The sequence below is a fragment of the Petaurus breviceps genome, unplaced genomic scaffold, assembly GCF_028583685.1.
Source record: "Petaurus breviceps papuanus isolate PSGF00001 unplaced genomic scaffold, PetGlider_PUasm1.0 38, whole genome shotgun sequence".
In the NCBI taxonomy this organism is placed as follows: domain Eukaryota; kingdom Metazoa; phylum Chordata; class Mammalia; order Diprotodontia; family Petauridae; genus Petaurus; species Petaurus breviceps.
Window position 1 is genome coordinate 24,221,660 of NW_027186304.1, and position 20,524 is coordinate 24,242,183.

At 40.1% G+C, this 20,524-nt stretch overlaps 1 protein-coding gene across 1 annotated transcript in view; it reads right to left on the reverse strand.

Annotated features, from left to right (window-relative positions):
* Positions 1-852: 852 nt before the first annotated feature.
* The window catches only part of MTCL1 (microtubule crosslinking factor 1), a 172,919-nt gene continuing 153,247 nt past the window's right edge, over positions 853-20,524 (reverse strand). The window contains 4 exon segments of the mRNA XM_069099662.1: positions 853-1,872; positions 1,874-2,065; positions 14,267-15,827; positions 18,991-19,022. Coding sequence (XP_068955763.1) covers positions 1,741-1,872; positions 1,874-2,065; positions 14,267-15,827; positions 18,991-19,022 — 1,917 coding nt within the window. The 3' untranslated portion in view covers positions 853-1,740.

The following is a 20,524-nucleotide window of genomic DNA, read 5'->3' on the forward strand; positions in this document are numbered from 1 at the left end:
AATCTTGAAATTCTGTTTGTTATTTGAGATCATTTCAAGGTGAATGAATCTTTTGGTTTCTCTTTCCAGTTACCATCAAAACTCTAACTAGAAACATTTCCCTTTTATCTCTTGATCCTGCTCCATCCTTTAGCATGTGGGAGACCAAAGCTGATGATTCAACCACAGAAAAAGGTGTGGTGATGGTGTAAATTGATACTCCATTCTCTCCTGTCTATTGTATCTAAGTCTATCTTGTATGATAAAAATATCATTAATTCCATAGGAATTAATTCTATCAATTCATTCTTCTATCTAATACACTGGTGGTTTGTGTTGCACAGCATACAAATACTGGGTCTCCAAAAGTGTCCAACCACTTGAAAGTATTGTGATTTAAAGTAACTCTTCCCTTAATTCCCTTAACTGTTCCCCCATTCAGAAATGTGGATTTTGGGTCAACAACTTCAGCATCAGTATGAGGAATGAGAACACTTGTTTGCTTTTAAGATTTTCACTTCCTGACCTGAGTGGGCCTCCTAGCTAAGGATCTCCTATAGATAGGGGAATTGACATTTTTTTTTAACCCAAGGGTCTCAAATGGCATCTTTTTTCCTCTTTATATTTTATCTCTGGTATGATTGAAACCAAGTCTCTATCCAGGTAAACCTCTTATATACAGACATGAGTTAAATTGTAACAGGATCATTACTATGATATACTATAATAGGTCCAAGTTATGATAGACTCTATCCCACCCAATGCATTCTTTTTAGACACCTAGATCCCCATCTAAAGAACTCATTTGACCAAATCACCAAAATAAGAATGGAAAACACCAGAGAGAAGAAAAAAACTAGGCTATTACACCACTTTTTAAATACCAAGGGTTTTATTTTTATTTCACCACAGTCTTATACAGTGACACAACCATCTTTTACAGTTTGGTATCCTCATGTCTTTTCTTAATATATTCTCCAAGCAAGGAAGTTCTCAGTAAACACCGTACATTGCTAGCTGAACTTTTAACAACGATTTAAAAATGTGTTGTATTTGTTGCTTCAATGCAATAGTACCAACAATAAAAGTACAGTACAGGGAAATTCACAACAATACGACAGTTAAACATATTGGCTCACATTTAGGCGATGGTCAGAGTACAGTAGCAGTATGTACATGCACGCAAGAGCTTGGAACCCAAAGGCATGCAGGTCAAGCATGGCGTGTGGATTATATAGCTAACATCATAAGCCTTTCAGAGGCCTTCTTTGTGACTTTTTGTTTGTGTGTTTGTTTGACCTGTATTCCCTCCAGTCTATTGAATACCATTCTAGTCAGCTAAATTGCTTTCTTTACTACATAAAATTTAATGTTTCATATAATCTTAAACATTTCAAGAATCTTCCTTTAAAAAAATAACACTGACATCAAAATAGAACAAAATTAACTTAAAACATCCTAAGTCAACATGGAAATAAACCAAACCAAAATGGAACAGTGCAAAATTGAACAAAAAGGCAGTCAGTATTTGGGGAGCGAGCGCATTCAGAATCTCTTAAAATGTACATTTTTAAAATTCTTACTCTTTAAATTTATATCTTATTAACCTTTTGTTTAATATACTGTGTGTAGAAAAGATGGAGACAAAAATAGTTTTTTGAGCTATGAAAAAAATTAAGTTATTACAGGCACATTAACTGTTTCATTCTAGAAACATTTCTGTTTCACAGGTTGAACATTCAGCAGCTGTGTTGTTTTTGTTTATGTTTTTAAACATTCTTTGACCTTGGGAAAACTACATCTCTCCTTATGGACAGGGATTGGGTCATGATGATGGTATGGTAATGCAAAATACAGTGAATTATTCAGTGATAATTCATGCCAACTTGCATCATTTTTTTGGCTTCTCCACTGCTGGTTCCTGTCCGCCATGTTCCTCCAAGGATATCAGGTCTCCAGTTGACTGAGACTGTGAGGCAGTGGGGGAATGTGGGGCCCAACGGGAAGGAGGGCGACGTTTTGCTGGTCTCTCGGGCCGGGAGAAGCAGGATTCTAAGGGTGGAGCTAACGCAGAACAAGGTAGTTCCTTCACAGCCAAGACAAGAAAAAGAGAGTTATTGACACTGATCATGTTGCTGTGGGTATATCCTCAAATGAAGCCAAAGTGAAGACCTACTAAATGGGTGAAGCATACTATAAACAGACAATGCAAGTCTTTCTATGTTCAAATGCCAAATGAAAGCTGAAGAATGTTTGGAGGAAATGAGCAGAAGAAGTGGGCAATTTTAAATGATTACTTTTGATCATTAACCATTCCTTTGCTTCTGAGAGTTACTTAAGAATGATACTGGGGAATGAAAAGTATCAATGTATACATCAACTTGCAGACTTGAAAGCATGAAAAAAATCAGCCAATATTGTGTATAGAAAACTCATGTAAAGAAAGAGTCATTATAGGAATGCTTCACAGTGTGTGGGCTGGACTATAAATAGGACAGAGAGAGCAGAATTTGTGGCTTTAGGTAGACAATTAAATCGCTCAAATATATGTTCAGTTGATCCAATTATTTTGCTCTTCTTAATAATGATCTATGCAGTTATAGCAAGGATGTCCAAAATGACTAGTCAAGCCATGCCATGGTCTGCATTGGTATCCATATAGGGATAAAGCCTGAGATTAGTGAAAATTCTTCCAAATGCATTAGCAATGAGATGTACAGGAAAACAAACCTGGCTACAAACCATTATATATTACAAATCAAATGGCAACAGGCTCAACAAAGACCTTCAAAGTAGACAAGAAAAAATGCTATCTAATACTATAGAAAAAAATTCTATCTACAGATAGAAATCATCATTGGGTCTAGTTTTCTTCAATACTGACTCCTTGTAGTAGCATCAGAAAAATTAGAGGCATAGCACACCTGTGATTTTCCATTCCAGGCATACTATACATATACCAAAGATGGTTATGTGCAACACATACTGAAATATTGTGCAATGCCCTAAATAGCAAAATTTAAAGGGTTCACTGGTATCTCCAATTTTTAAAAAATGTTGAGTTGCCAAGTTTAGTTTTTATCTGATAAAATGAGGAAGCTATAAATGGAAATTTGATGGCATTTGAAAATATATACAGCAGTGATGTGGAGAGTTAATGACACGGGGTGTATATGTTAAGTCCTAAAATCAGTTATACAACCAAAAGTTGAGATGACAAACAAGATGGCAGAAAGCATAAACCATATTATTCAAAGAAAGAGCAGTGATAAAACCAGAGGATTGACGAGTACTCGGGCAATCAATTAACCAGACAAAGATTTGATATGAGTGACATGAAACATGAAGAAAACAGGATGATGAGAGAGAAATCTGGTTGGAGCAGTAGCAAGAGACATTGGAATATGATGTCTGGATGACATGAAGCAGGAAATAAAGATGGATGGTATTGGGAGAGCAAGCAAGAGTTAATGGCAGCTACTGAAACGGAGTAGCTGAAGTGGATTTTTGAACTGTTGAGAGGGCAAGAGAGGACAAGAGAGTAAAGGTAATTCCCTTACCTGTGTAGTAAGCAGAATGGATTTACAAATTGACCATTGATATTCAAGAATATTTTAGATGTACCCTGACTTCCAGGTGGTCAGTGTTGAATGTTAATAGGGAAGAATCTAAAGTCAACAACACCCATGGCCTCACTGGTACTATATCAATAAGGAATGATTCTCCAGGGAAAATACTATCAGCTGCTGAAACACAAGTCAACACCAGGACTACGGGCTCCGTGTCCTCATCTCACCCCAGCTCATTGAGTACAAGGGAACATATGCTTTGTGAAAAATACCTCTGTTTTGGACCTCTCTGACAGAATGCCATATGTGCTGTGATACCTGTAACAGGCACAACCGGCTGAGAGGAAGTACTGATTTTGGTTGATTTGTGTTCCTGCTTCTGATATTTTAATAGGACTTTGTTTTATAAGGGCTTTGTTTTTATAAGTTTTATAAGGGCTTTTATGGTTTTGTTTCTTTGATTGCAATTACCACAGCTTCTCTCTCTTACTCTTCCTATCCCATCACTTTTCCCTCTAGCTCTCACACTGACTAGGAAAAAGGGCTTTTTTTTAGAACACTTTGTCTGCTACAAAACTCTACTCAAAATAAATGATCTTCAACATACTTGCCAGTTCTCGCGGTAAAGAAAAGTTCTGCATCTACAACATAATGTGGTCTATTTTGTAACATACATGCCAGGACCTCTACGTCCACTTAAGACAGTGTCGTCTCCTTCTAAGGAGTCACCTGTGAGGCCATGCTTTTATTCCATTGTCTTATTCCTTGTAGACTAGCCTTCAGAACCCAAGACATTATATTGCATATCCTCAGTGATGTCATATTTTGTCTTTGAGGGTGGAATTGGTTTTTGGAAAAAGCCAAAGGTAACTCAGGTTCATCTGCTGAATAAAATTATTGATTAAGCTGTGTGCTAATGTTTTTGGTCAGGAAAATAAACGATATGATTATAAATCTGGAGATGGATTTTTTTGGTATGATCTATAAGCTGCCTCTAATAGCAATTTTGGAGGAAGAGCTCCAAAAATGTTTCAGGCTTTGGCAGCTTGACTGGAATAAGAGATCTTTATCAAGATAAAGATCAATGTGCAAATGCATATATTCCAATATCTTTTCTTTAAAAAAAATCTCATTATTTTTTGGTGACAGTTTGTAGATTACATCACTGTTTCTGTTAGGCACACTGTAACTGGCAAGCAGGTCTGGACCTTGTGGAAAAATATGGGTTCTGTCAGAAGCTTAGATGGAGAATTCTGGGTGAGAACTGTTTGTCATAGGAAAAAAGGGGCCCCTTACAAAGTCAATACCTCTTCATAATTTGAAGCAGCCTGGCCCTGCAGGTAGCTAACTCTTTTCATTGTAATAGCTGCAAAATGTCTCTCTCTTAGGCACTGAGATGGGATCAATCTTGACCCAGCCTAAATGAAAACCAATTTCTTCCCATTAAGTGCAAGGACTGAGGTTTGCAGGGATTATTCCACATACTGACCTCCACATAACGGTTGGGTTGTGCTGGGAAAGGCTAACCAGTAGAGAAAGTAACTGTTATCTTTTAAGATTCTTGTTTTGTTTTTGAGGGTACAAATATCAACCAGTAGTTATTCAAAATGATACCTTTAGATAGTTTTGGAAAACAAGGTAGAAATCACTTACAGCAGTGAGGCAGGCAAGGTTAGAGTCCCCAGGGGGTTGTTAGTAAGACAGTTTGGTTCTGGACAGAACAGACAGAAGAAAGAAAAAAAAAAGAAAAGCAAAAAGGTTGGAAATGAATTTTTTAAAAGAAAACAGAGTAAAGCTTTTACAGTCAACAAGAAGGATGGCTGTGGATAATGCTCCCTGCCATCCCCTGTGGGGAACAAACTGGGTAAAAACGTCAAGCCCCTGGCAGAATTGGGCACATGTATATCAAAGCAGACAGATAAATCAGGGCCCATCATCTCTCATCATTTCCGAGCTGAGAAGCAACGACTCAAAAAATAAAATCTATCATTGAGAAACAGCATAGTAGAGAGTCCTATCCAGTTTTAAGCCACTTCCCCACTTTCTCTGCTTTTAACATTTCAAATTCCTTCCTGGTAAACTAAGATGAGGAAATCTGAGTGATGTGGCCTGTGGTCCCCAAGCTATAAGAAACAGGAAAACAATTGTGCTGCCTATCTTATTTTGGTCACAAAGATCAGGATACCCTGACTGCCCATACTAAAGATTTTGCTTTACTCTTTTCCATTGAGACCTGGGAGAGGAGGATGGGTCGGCAGGCCAAGGTGGGGAATCTGACCTTTGGAGGGTAAAACCCCTCTTTGTGCTTTGGTTTCTCACTGTTTCCATCTTGACTGCTGAAACAGGTACCACCGTGTCAGTGGGAGGTAAGAGGAACTTAAACAGTGAGCTCAGCAACAGAGATGTGGACTATTTTCTCCCTAAAAGACATACCAGAATGTACTATGGTGTCACTCTGGTTTCCCTGTACAAAGAGCAAGAATTCTTTTGTCCTAGAATAAGACTCATTTCTGCAGATCTGAATGAGTTAGCATTTAGTGGATATGCCTATGGCAGGAAGTTCAGAGAGTACTTTAATGAACTAGGAGGGTTAGGTGCTATTAACTGGCATTGAGGGGGAATGAATTCCTCTGGAAGTTGCTCTGATTATGTTGGAGTAAGAGCCAGAGCTGGTACATCAATATAGACGAAGGTAGGGAAACATACTCCTCAACAAGACCTATTGCATCGAATCAAGCTAGAAAACGAAATAACTGAGTTGGGACATAGAGATCAAGCAAAGCTCTAAGAGAAAAAGGAAGAAGGGGCGCCAATCAATGCTCCATGCAGGTACTGGACTGCCAACATCATGCCAGGCTGTGGAGAAGGAGGCCAATCAATTCCATTGGCTGGAAACAGTTGGAAAAGGAAGAAACACAAAGAGACTTTTCTTTTTTTTTAAAAAAAGAAACTCAAAGGGCACTAACTTAGCCATGATAAAAACCATTTTCTATGCACCTTAACGGTGTGACTCATTCATTAAGCCCTTTTTATCCCCCTCATTGCACATTTACAGAGAAACTCGGTAATCTGTTGATAACCCAAAGCACATGTTCATTCATTTCCTAAAACTTATTTGCTGTTTCATTCCCAACCATGGAGCAACAACCGCAGGCACAGCCAAGTTAATGCTTGAGCGCAAAGCCCTTGAGCTCGTCCCCAATTCCTGGGGGAGGCAGGACATTCACACATGAAGATAGCCTCCATGGCTGCACAACTGACAAAAACCAGCACTTACCTAGGAGACCTGGGCCCCTGAGATGAACATTCAGAAGGCATCATATGTCACCTAAGAACACTTAATCAGCAATATTTGTCCTTTGCACAGTGCGTATTTAACTTTACAGAGGATTTATGTCACAGGAAGAGCCTTACAAAGACAGTCATATTTCATGATTTATTTCCCCATAGGAGAGGTGCTATTATTCAGTGGGTAGAGAATGGGCCTCAGAGGCAGCAAGGCCTGGCTTCCAATTCTCCCTCTGAGCTACACTGGCTGTGTGACTATGGGTAAGTCATTTAACCTCTCCTTTGTCCCTAAGACTAGAAATTCCAAAACAATCTATATTTGTGCAGCCTTTCCTAAAGAGATAAAAGAGCAGATCTACACATTTCTTTTTTTCTGATTTCTAATAGATCTATAGATTTAACAAAGAAGGATGTTTTAGTTCTGTGAGATCTAGGGAGTGTATGTGTGTGACAGGGTGGATGGATTAGGAGTAATGCACAGATAATGGCTATACCCTGGGAGGGAGGAAGAAGAGGGATGTCAGTTTATTTCCTGGTGTATAAGAAAATGGACAAAAAGAAAGGCAATGAAGGCCACTGGGGGAAAATGATCTTTCAGCTAAAGAGGCAGGAGCCTCTTGACTGATTCTGAGAGGCTATGGGCTCATCTGGGAGAGTCAGCAGTCCTCCTCAAAAGGTATAAGGAAGTTCATAACCAGCATATGAAAAACACGTGTAAAATCTTCAAGTTTGTTCCTGGAGAATAAGCTAAGTGATAAGTACAGGTTGGGGTAGCAGTAATTTGGGGCATTTTAATCAAAAAAGTGAACAGTAAAGCAAAGGCTATATAGAGAAGCTGGACATTGTAGGGGATATTCTAAACCAATGAAATGGAATCATAGTGTTTAGATATCACTTAAGTCTAACTCCCTCATTGTACAGATGAGTAAACTGAGGCCCAGGGAAGTTAAGTGACTCACCCAAGGTCTCTCACGGTGAGCTTGTATAAGAACCAGGGACTTTTTCCTTTACTTTTTTGGGGAATTTGTTTTCACAATTGCAATTTTTTTTAAAAGAAGTAATGGGAAACGGCACAAATGAACATATATATATATATATGTATATATATATATATATATATGTGTACAACACTTTTTTGCTATATTTTATAAAGAGAGATGAAAAAAGTAGTATGAGAGCTATAACATAGTAAAATTTTTATAACCATGACTGTAAGTGAATTTAAATATCTAAGCACACACACACACGTTTTTACTCACAAATTCAACATTTCACAAAAATTATTGCAGCCAACCAAGAAGACAGAATCAATGTCCTAATATAATCATTAATCATCCTAGACAAGTGTATGAGTAATTTTGAATACTTCTTTCACTATAACATTGAATAACTATGTTCATTATCAACATTTTAAATAAAAGTTTTCATTTAAAGTCACCTGTCCCTCTGATACAGAAACTTCTTCCTGGTACAAAACGTCCTTGCACCACATGAATGTTTTCACTGAGTTCTTCACGTGACTGAGGAAGGACAGAATGAGTCTCATTTCTCATCTCTGCATAGTATGTTTTGATTTTCTGAAACATTTTCTGGGCATGTCAATTTCACTGTATATATAGTTTGCCTAAACATGTTTGGAAATAACTGAGTAATAATTAGCCCTAGCAGGGGTGGGAGGGCATGATTGCTTGACTAGAGGAGAAAGGATAGATGACTTGGGTGTTTAATGAAGGAGAAAAGAAATCAGCTATGGAGGTGATGGCCACCGGGGACACAGCCCTGATCATTGAGATCTTGCTTATGACCCAGTAAATACTGTTTTACGCAGGCGAGTAACAGTCAGCACTAAATTAATGTTTCCTAGCAGTCTATCTGGCCAACACCAATCTGAGGTACATTTTTAATGGTTCACAAGACTTTTACTCTCCCCTTCTTTTTCCTCTCAAAATGTATGACTTAACAAAACTGACACCTTCCTATGGCTTGCTGTTCCCCTATGTCAGTATGGAGTAGCAGAAAGAGCCTGGACTTGAATCTGGCATTAAATGCTGGCTCTGATAAATCCTAGCTGTGTGACTTTGACCAAGTCACTTACTCCCTCTGAGATTTGTAAAATGGGGATAATGACCTACCTTGAAGGCTTGTTGGGAGGAAAGCACTTTGTAAACCTTAAAGCATTGTAGGATTAAATCTTTCTCTGTAAGAACTGTTGCACTAAAACTTTGGAGGGTGAAGAGGACTGTGGTAGAGAATTTATATTGCACTGGTCTGGAGCATAGTTTGAGTTGGAAAATGTAGCTTTTGAAAGAGATTCTTGTTGACATGTATGGCTGTTTGGACAAGTGAAAAGACTGGATGGATGGAGGAAGGAAACTCTGAGATGAAGTTCTTGAAGGCATCTGAACACAAGGAGATTAAGGCACATACTAGAATTATAACTATTGGAATTACATCATATATAAAAATATGCAAAGTGTTAGTCAATCTATTAAGTGCCTACCAGGCATTGCTATGCAATTTCCAAATTCCAAATCATAATCCCTTCTAAAAGAAGTAAATTTTAGGGACTGAGAAAATTAGTAGAATATAGTATATGAGCTAGATGCTTCAAAATTTCAGGCAAGCAAAATAACCTAAAAGAGTTCATGATGAAGGAATATCAGATATTTCATCTGAGAAAGCAAAATACCTGGAATTCAAAGCAGAATTTCAAAGATCTTCTGGGAATTTTGCTTTATGAGTTTAAGTATATCTGTGTATGTGTACATGCATGTAAATGTGGAAATAAGATTAAATATGATACACTGACTGAAATTTGGGGAAAATTTAAAGGCAGCAATAAGTGGGAAGAAGAGGAAGATTGAAAACACATTTTTTACCAAAGTTTTCTTCAAGTTATTTATGAGTTTCAGAATTACAAATTGAAGATCAAGATACATAAAGTATATTTTGAACTTCACAACGAATATTTTGGGGATCTATGATTTCATCATTGTGACCCTTCACTAATGTTGTTTATTTCCATGTAACGCAGCGTATATCTTGTACATACATAGTTGTTTGCATGTTGTTTATCCCATGAGGTAACACTTGAGGATTTTGTTGTTATTCAGTTGTGTATGACTCTTTGTGACCCTGTATTGGGTTTTCTGTGCAGAAATACTGGAGGAGTTTGACATTTCCTTCTCCAGTGGGTTAAGGCAAACAGAGGTTAAGTGACGTGCCCAGGGTCACACAGCTAGTAAGAGTCTGAGGTCATTTTTGAATTCAGGTTCTTCTGACTCCAGATCCAGCATTCTATCCACTGAGTCACCTAGCTACCTCTGAGGACAGGTGTTTTAATTTTTCTTTCTATTCCCAGAGTAATGCCTGGCACATAGTTAGTGCATAAATACTCGTTGATTGACCAATAATCTTTCTATGCCTTTTTTTTTTGCAGGTGGGGGTAGGGGAGAATAAGAGGGGTTTGCTTCTGTGATTTCATTGATATAAGGAACTTTCAGCAAAGATAACTCCTTTTACCAACCCAGATCACCAACTGTTCTGCAACTTAAGAGTGTCACACACTTACATGTGTCAGGATCAGTACTTGAACTCAGGCCTTCCTGACTCAGGGGCTGATTTTCCACTCCTCTATGTTTTAATAAGTGATTTTTGTGAGCTGATATGGCACCCCAAATTCATTGCCAAGTAATTGATATTCTGCTGCAGAGCTGCTCTAAATTTAACCAAATCATTCTTTCTATGAGCTATATACAATCTGTTGTAGGCCTGTAGTCAAAGTCTTTTCAATGTGGTGGTCTCCTTTATATCTCATTCTTCACTGTCAGAGCTTCTGAGGGCCAAGGTGGCCACCTTGCCATGATGATGAATAAGGAAGACCATCTAGGAAAAGCACCTTAACTCAATTTACTTGTAAAACTGATGGGACTGGCTAGGCCAACAGATCCAAAAAGTGGTGCTTCATGATCCCTTGTGTGGTAGCACAGGGATACTGGAAGGCTTCAAGGGGTCTCATTAGTAGGTCACTTTTTATTTAGGACCTTTCATATTGCCAGGGGAAGCAAGAAATAGCCAGTTCATAATCTAATTATAGGCTTAGATGGTACTGGAAATTCCAGTGTTAACAGAAACAAAAAAAAGAGATGTAGAAGTGTGAGGGGAAATACAGAAAATTACTGAAACGGCAACATGCCTGTCATATTTCCAAATTCAGAAGAGAACTAAATATGCTGTTTGGATACTAAAAATATCATTGATGACTTGAGTGAGTGTGCATGGGGGAAGGTAGCAATAGAATAAGCAGGGCAAATCAGGTGAAGTTTTCGGGGCAATGTGGCATTGTGGTAGAGAGTTAGCCTTGAAAACAGAAAGTCCTGAGTTCAAGACTTGCCTCTGATGTGCCAACCATGTGACCCTGGGCAAGTCCCCTAACCCCTCAGTACCCCAGGCAAGCTTCTAAAGCTTGAAGCTACAGAACATTAAGCTGTAGAAAGTTCCCTAGAGCAAAGAAACCATAGGTTTGAACCACATAACTTGAGAAACATCATAAATACAGGGAAAAACTATTCACAACAGACATTAGACAAACAGATCGAAACTGGAAAAGAGAAATGCCACAAAGATCTATGAAGGAGGAGAGCAGGGTTACTCCAGGGTGGTCAAACTTTCTAGTATTATGAGCTGCTTTTGAAAACATAATGGAAGTCCCTTGGCAAGCAACTCTGGGGAGCTCACTTTCCAAACCTATTACTGAGAATAAAGTAAACTGCTGAGACACAGAAAAGTAATGGGTGGACTGATGTGAGAAACCTGTCATTTGTAAAGGGTAAATAGAATGAAGAGAGGGGATACTGGTGGAAACAATGGGGATATTAAACTAATAAGGGAGGAAGAGATTAGTTGAATGGAAAATTAATAGGGTTTTGTTTTTTTATTCTTTTTTATGGCTAGAATGAACATACAGTAAGAGATACTTGTTAAGGACTAATCAGTAAGTCAAAATATGGATCTGGCTTTCCAGATAGCTATATTTTTTTCATCTATAATTCTTAAATTTTTTTTCCCAACCTGTTTGCTTACCAATGCAAATATCAAATTAGCACTAGAGGCCTAAGTAGGGGGCAGGTGATCAAGAATGTAGATGGACCATCTATGATGATAGCAGCTCAGAAATATTTCATGGACTCAGAAAACTATTGGTTCACCTCTGGTTCTTATGTACTTGGTGAGAATGGTGATTGGGAGTTCATAGATTCCTATGAAATGAAGTCACCTATCACCAGGAAACACCTTGCACTAGCTTCCATTTGGTTATATGAGCAAAGCTCAATTTTAAAGGAGATTACCCACCACCTACCCAAGTTCATTGCTTAGTTTAGAACTCAAGATGCATTTTTTTCACATAAAATAGTGCAGATGAAATCACAATCGGGCTACTCAGTTTAACTTAACCCAGGGCCTAGCCCAAAGCTGTGTTTGGGTACAGTTTCTAGATTGTCCTAGAAACCTAACTATTACTTATAACAAGGCTTCAATGGGAAAAATTAGCTGTAGCGCTTGGCAGTAAGGGAACCTGGCATTCCTAGGATAATGTCTCCTTCTCTGCCTACCATGATGTCTGGGGTAGCCACCCAATCTGAAACAAAAAGGAAGAAGGATGGCACAGCTGTTACTATGTGTGGGATGTTTCAAAGTCCAGTGGTCAGTTGTCAGAGCATAAGTATCCTAGGATGCCAAGTATATAAAATATTAATTTACTTATTCATTCTACATTTATTAAGTGCCTACTGTGTGAAAGGCACTAAGAATACAAAAATGCAAAATGACACAGTCCCTGCCCTCAAGGAGCTTACATTCTAATAGTGGAATACTATATGTACATAATCCTGATCCAAGTTAGAATGAAATATGTGCACAGGAGAAACCAACACACAGAGATAAGAGACATGGGCCAAGAAAAAAAAAAAAAGGTCACTACTAGCCAGGGTATCGGGTAAGGCCTGATGGAGTACATGGCAACTGAACAGGGCCTTGAAGAAAGGGAAGGATCTTAAAAGGTAGAGATGTGGATGGAAGAAGTTCATTTAATTAGTTGTAAAGGGTAAAGATACTCCTAACCCAGTATACCCCTTAATTCATTTATTATAAATCTCTATAGTACATATTGTTATATAGCAACACATTCTCTGAAAAAAAAATTATAAGGTAGGTTTTATTTTTATTTCCTGACACCAATCCTATGATGTGGTTCTGTTTTATTCCTCTAGCTACAGAAATGAGGGTAGCAAATTTCTTTTCAAAGATGACATGTAATTATACATCCCAAGCCTGGAATGGTTTTGTGTACTGTTGGCATATATGAAAGAAGACAAGACTCCTGATTGGCAGACAGAATGCTGAACCTTACCTGCATAAGTCTTATTGAATTGGTTCCATACATTCTTTGGGAGAAACACATGGATAGGGGACACTCCAAGGAGGCAGGGGAGAGAGAAAAAGACTTTGAAATGGTGGTCGGGTTGGAATCCAGTCCCTTTATTTTCCTGCATTCGCTTGAAATTCTAGAGACTGCTGAGAATGAACCTTCTCTGGCTGAGACAGTTCTCCCTCTGTTAGCTTGAGCTGAGATCTTATCTCACACCTTAGCGGAAGAACTCATTTATTCTTATGTGCTTTTTGGCTTATTCTTATCTGTTCCTCTTCTCTGATTCGCTTGGATAAATGGGCTTTCTCAATATCCATTCTTTACAATGGCATTTTGTATTACTAGTAAGAGAATCAGAGGCCCAGAGAGATTAATTAAAATGTCCAAGGTCTAGCGTGGGGACAGGATCAGAATCTAAGCCTTTTTATCCTGGTTCCTTCAGAAAGAAGAAGAGAATTTTTGATATTCTAGTATACACATAAACAGCAACTTCACAACTTAACCAGAAGAAGTCAGTTCCAAACTCCGAATGATTTTGTCATCTTTAAGATCTGTGGTGCAAAGAATGTTGTCAGTTTTGATATGTACACTTACCGCCAGCAAAAAAAAAAAAAAAGAATCCTAGTTTACCATATTGATGCACACAGTAATATTATACAATGACCCTAAATGAAAGTCCTTAGTAAAATAAGCAGGTGTCATTGGCATATGACTGATAGGGCAGCTTGGGCCAATCCATATTTTCATTGGCTCCCAGAAGCAAATGATATGACAACTTCTCTTGAAATAGTTCCCGATTTACCTTTCTCTCAGTTCCCTCTTCCCTAAGCCAGACACCACCCCATCCCACAACTCTCTGCAATTCCCCTTAACTTTTTAAAGCCAAGTGACTTTGTGTAGTCCTGAGCTCAAGCTATATCAACCCTTTAGCTGAGAAAAAGCCAAGGGGTAGGAGCTTAGGATACAACGACAGCGAACCAAGGGAGGGAAAGGTGCTCATTACCTCAATGGACCCTGGTTCAGCTTTGATCATTTCTCCCATGTTGCTGTCATTATTAAGACTTGGGGGGCTATAGGCAGCGTGTCTCCTCTCTTCCTTTAAGGCATGCTCCCAGAGTTTCTTGTTCAGGATCCTGGCAGTATTTTCAGTCAGTGTGTGGCCGGGAGGAGCAGATAAGTCCTGTCTCACAGGTGTACCTTCCCCACCTTCTTCTCTGGATGTCTCGGTGCCAACCACACTGGGGCTAGGTGACCTTCCCCGGGAACTTGTGCCTGTTTCCTGACCTGGGCCTAGATCCGGGCGGGGTTCAGCTGAGCGAGATCGGCTGCCAGCTCGGATTCCCTTCTGGAGGGGATCATGTACCACGGGAGTGTGATCAATAATGTTGAACAGGCTGGAGAGTCCATCATTGATGGTGGTATGCACGGGGCTCTCCCTTGTGGTGGTTGAGCGGGCCCAGGCAGATTCACTATATCCCTTTTGGGGTGTCCCTGGCAGGGTCCTATTATTTGGCTGGTCAGCTCTGGGGAGACTCTTCCTCTGTAGCTTAGGTGAGCCATACTTGGGGGAGCAGCATGTGCGTTCGAATTTGGCCTGCACCTTCTCAATGGCAGGGGCTACCTGCCTGCTCCGGAGGCTCCTGGAGGGGGATGCCACGGGAGTGGTGCCACCCCCTGCCTTTGGTGTGAGACACTTGTGGGGACTGCTGGTGATACTCCCACCACGCAGGGTTTCAGTCTGTAGGCCAACATTCATGGTCTGGATGGTCTGTGTGCCTTTGGCCTTGCACCCGTTGGTCTGACAAGCCATATCCTTGAACTGGGGCTTCGTGGGGCTGGAGTGGATAGCATTCCTGACAGAGAAGGCAACCTCTTTCATGTCATCACTCATGTTCTTGGACATCTCAAGGCTATGCAGGGAGGAAGAGGAAAAACCCATGGCAGAGCAGACAGGGCCTTCCATGGAGTGGAATCCACCATCCAAGTTGTCTCTGCGGTGCCCTGGGTGTTCACAGGGCCACCTGCCAAATGCATGCTCATGGGCGGTGCCTTTTGCCTCCCCCATGTTCCCTTTGGCTTTGTTCACAGAGAGCAGCAAGTCAGGGTCTGCCTGGTTCTTCTCCTCGCTGCCTGCCATCACTGAACTATCAAACCTCCGGACTGCTGGTGGGCTATGAAACACACGCACCCCCATTTTGTCAGTAATGACGTGGCTCTTCAAAGGCTGCTTCTGGCAGTGCTCTGGGCTGGTCGTGGTGTTGGTGGTCATGGTGACACTTGTGGTGAGGTACCACGATGACCCGGGGACATCATTCCCTGACCTCCCCCCCTCGGTCCTTTCCGCCCAGGAATCTGGTGGCTTCTCAGCCAACCCGTTCCTGTGGCTCTGGGGTGGAGTACAGTCCCAGTTCTTGTTAAATTCTTCAATGTACTTCAGGTCATCAGGGGACAAGGGAGGAGTGATGTCCCCCTTGTGGCTGGCAGAAGGCATGGCCTTTTCTGGCAGGAAGGGAGAAATGTCCATCAGGCGCTGGAACTCAGACATGGAGGACACTGAAACTGCCCTGAGAAAAGCAGAAAAGAAGAGATCATAAACCCGCCACACATCCTGCTAGATACAGTTCTGGCACGGTGAAAGGAAACCGGACCCTTGTCATTCTTTTTGCTCCCCCTTTGTAGATGGAACTTCCCTTTCCTACAGAGCACTCTTAATGCTTGTGGCACACTTCCTTGTTTGATGGTGCTTTTCAGGCATCAGCTGATCCCACAGGGCGTTTTCATGGACCCTGGTATAATTCTAGAAATGTTCAGGCGGCTTTGCGTTAGTCAGAACTTAACACAACCAACTCTCCCCTGTGACAAAAGGCAAGATTGCATGGAATATTTTGATCCATAAATAATACCGCTGAATCTCAGTTCAGCCGACCGTTTCAACTTCCCCACCAAGCCCTGTGCTTCTCTCATCTTATTGGCTCCTAGCCGTTCTCTGGTGGAGGCCTCAACAAGCTGTGAAAGTCCCCCAAACTAGACAGCGAAAAGAAAAGTGACCAGTAGAGGGTACTCCACCTGGCAAATGATTTACCAATACTTCTACTACAAAAATCTACGTGTTCCTGCCCAGATGGACTCATGGCCCGAAGGCCCCTTCTCCTTCTTCTGGCCATGCCCACCGTGTACTGTGGCTGCCCAATTCACTCAATGAAAAGAACACATTGGTGGCAAAGACACAGAGCATTCTGCCTTTCTTCTCCCTGCCCTCCCCCCAAATAGATTATTCTGAAAGTACACACAAGACACACAAAAGAAAGAAAGTCAATGCCTTTCCAAGCCTACCCGATGTCTCTTAGGCTTCTTCTGCCAGATATCTTTAAGGTTTCATGATATGTGATACCTTAGTGCCTCCCTAGGGTAAATTGCCTGTCATTGTATAGAACAGAAGTGGGCAATTAATGGCTGTGATGCCAGTCACTCCAGTGACTCTGTGAGAGCTCCAGCAGCCTCTGGGCTTTCTCCCCTACATATTCCATCAGACTAGTCCATGATGCTTCGAGTCCGGATTCACTTCTTGTACATTTGTGGGAAAGGGCAATGATTCACTTTGGAGTCTATCTTAGTCCCAGAGGAATTTCTTTGTCTCTAAAATGAATGAGCTGTACTGAATGATCTTAAGTGCCTTCCAGTTCTTATTTTCCATGAGTCTACAATTTCCTGGATTCTATAGCTTCAGACGCATTCTGTAACAGCTAACTAGAGACTTAAATACCTTTGGGTAAACCTCTGATCCCTAACTCATCTTCCCAGGGGGAATGGAACCCCAGAGAGATCATCTACCCAGAATTCTTCGTCAGTGGGAATGATTGACCATCACTGTTTGGAGCAGTTATCTTGCCATGGTCATACATGTCATTCCTCTATGATTGTGAAACTTTTCCCCTAAGATTCAGTACATGAGATAATGTACTAATCCAGGTCTTACTAATATTATTTCTCCTCCAAGTTTTTTCTCTTAGGAAAAGTAAAAAAGATGAAATGACCCTCCCTCCTGGGTACCATTTTAACCTTCCGATAAAGACCTGATGGTCAGTGTCTATTTTTGTTTGAAGTAATCCACAAATTAGCTAATAAGCACTTGGAGTAATTGATGGCTCCTGGTAATCAGTGCTTAAAATGAGAGAAAAAAGGAAATGGCATGGCTTTAGTGACAGATACAGGTACAGTTAGGCAGCACACAGAAAGTTACGAGGGAGGAGGAGGCTAGAACCTTGCCCTCTATTCTTCCTGGCTCACCTCTAACTCCACTCCCGAAATACGAACAACAGGTTCAGTACCACATGAGTTACTAGAATCTTTTGCTTTTAAGGAGCTGAGAGTGGTTTATAGTGGGTTAGTCAAGCTTCAGTCCTTTCCATATTTCTTGGATGTAACAAGTACAGCCTGCTGAAGCACTAATCAGGTAAGTTCCTCCTCTCAGAGTTGACAGTGGCACAGACTAGCATAGAATTATGAAGGAAGGTGGTGGTACTGGCAAGGATTAGAGCATGGATAGATATTGAGGACAGAGGGTAGGGTGAGAAGGGATAGGTGGAAGCTCGAAGGTGGCAAAAATTGTAAGCTTTTCTCCGTGAGAGAAAACAGGAAAGGTTAAAGGCAGGAATTAGCTCCAATTTAAGCGCTGAGGGTTGAGACTGCAGGGAGGATGCAGAGGAAGTAAACTTTAAGGGAAGTGCATATTTGAGAGAGAATGCAAGGTCAGCAGCCGATGAAATGTAGTTTAAAGAGGTCCAGGGGCTACAATCCAGTGACCTCCAAGGTCCCTTTCAACCCTATAAGTCTGTGACTCTGAGAGTAGGGGAAGAAGTGAGGTAACAATAATTGACGGAGTCAAATTTCACAGGAGAATACAGGATGAGGGTAGCTAGAAATGTCAACATGACCTGACAAAGGCTTTCATTTAGTACAAAAGCTTTAGAATGAAAGAAAAGGTTGGAAGAAAGGTAGAGAGGGACTAGATAAAAAGAGAACGGGGGAGAAAAACATAGTAGGCAGAAGAGGAACGGTTCTTACGTTACTTCATAGCCTCACAGGCTCAGAGCTGGAAGGGACCTTAGAGCTGAAGTCTCACCCTCTCATTTGGCAAATGAGGAAAATGAAAGCCAAAGAGGTTGGCTCATTTGCCCAAGGTCAAAGAAGCGGTAAGATGCAAAGCCAGGATCTGAACCCAGGTCCTCTTCCTCTGATTTAAGGGAAAATAAATCCAGTGCTCATTCCAAAGTACCACAGCCACTATGTCCTTTATGATTTCCTCAAGAGAGATGACCAGTAATTCTTAAAATAAAGACTTTTCATACAGGTTTTTAACTGGATGAAACATCTTGCAGCAGACAGTTCCTTATGCTTGTTTTATATTGGGAAGGGACACACTATAGTGAATTTAACTTTAAAGTAATCATTTAATGAGACTCCCATCTGCATTATGCATATAAAGTTACAGCACAATTTAGGTAAATGTCAAACCAAAGGCCAATCCTTGATGTAACCATGTTTGATCTTTGAGTTATTCGTGATCAATGACATCATATTAATGAAACACAATAAAACCTGATCACATTTGTTTTTTTCATAATCATGAAAAAGGGACCAGGCTACTACAAAGAGGCTGAATTACATCAATCACTAAGAAATTCAATTCAGGCCTGCTTTAGCAAATGTGACTTTCATTCACCTTACCTTTGAAGATTTCCTTTATAGTTATCTTCTTCCTGTAAGAAAAACAAAACAAAACAAAACACAACAGATAAATCCGATTTTAGTTGCTTCATTCTGTGGCTTCTATCCTGAGAAAATACCTGATAAAAACCACTTTAAACAAAGTAGAGAGAAGGGAGGTGAGGTGGGAGGAGCTACAGGTATGGAATGTTGAATGCATTTTCAGATAAGGTCCCTTGTATTGTTATTTTTTGTTAGTGCATTATAGTGTTTGTTAGTTAATTGTTTTATTTTGTTACAAGAGAGCTCTCACAGGGTAAGAATAATCTAAAAATGTATTGAAAGATAAAACATGTCAATAAATTTTTAAAAATTAAAATACAACTTATAGAGAGGTACATGGCAGGCAATGAGGGAAGGGGTATATGTTTGGAGGAAGGTGCTGGCCAGAGAATTGCAAAGAAACATTGTGATGTATATAGACACCACAAACTCTAAGAAGAATGCTGGTATAGCAAGAATGGAGATGGTAATAGAATAAGGAGATGGAGAAACTGACTGGAACTACTTTTACAGAGAAGGTTAGTTCTTCCATGATCCTTTAAAGGGGCTGATAACAATACCATATATTGTCATGGCATTTTATAGTTTTTAAAGAGGCAGCCAGACAGTGCAGTGAATAGAGTGCTGGGCCTGGAGTTGGGAAGACCTGAGTTTAAATCCAGCTTCAGACGCTTACTAGCTACATGATCTTGGACAAGGCGCTTAACTTAGGTTTGCCTCAGTTTCCTCAACTGTAAAATGGAGATAATAATTGCATCCATATCCCAAGGTTTTTTGTGAGGATAAAGGAGATAATATTTATAAAGATCCATACAAATGCTAGCTATTATTATCTTTGAACTTCACTTTCCTTTTCTGTAAAACCTGGATAGTAAAACCTATAGTATTTACTCAAGATTGTTGTGAGGTTAAAATGAGATGATGTAATTTCAGCATTTTGTAAAGCACCATAGGAATATCATCAATTATTATAATTAGGCACACTCTATAAACTTTGGTTTTAACTGAAATTTCTTCTCAAGGCTATCTTCAGAATCCCAAGCTTCATTCAGGGCCTAGCTTGAAGTGCTATCTCCTCCCCAAGACTTCTGATTTCCTTCAATTGCGGGTACCTTCTTCCCCATATTACCTTTTACTTACTTTGCTTACATTTTGTATTTACTTATATGTATACATGTTGGTTTCCTCCACTACAATGTTAGCTCCCCCGGGGGAGACTGGAACCTGTCTTTATTTTTATTTTTTATAATCTAGCATATGACACAGCACCTGGTATAGAGTAGGCATCGAATAAGTGCTTGTTGACTGAATTATTTCATTAATTAATTTTCCTCCTGGGAGAGTTACCATTAGCTCAAATGTATAAGGAATCACAGGCCCCATGACTTTCATAGCAGATGTGGTGCTAAAACACAAATCTCCTAAATCCCTATCTGGATCTCTTTTCACTAAATTACCCTATGATCAAAATCTGTAATCTCATCAAAGTGGA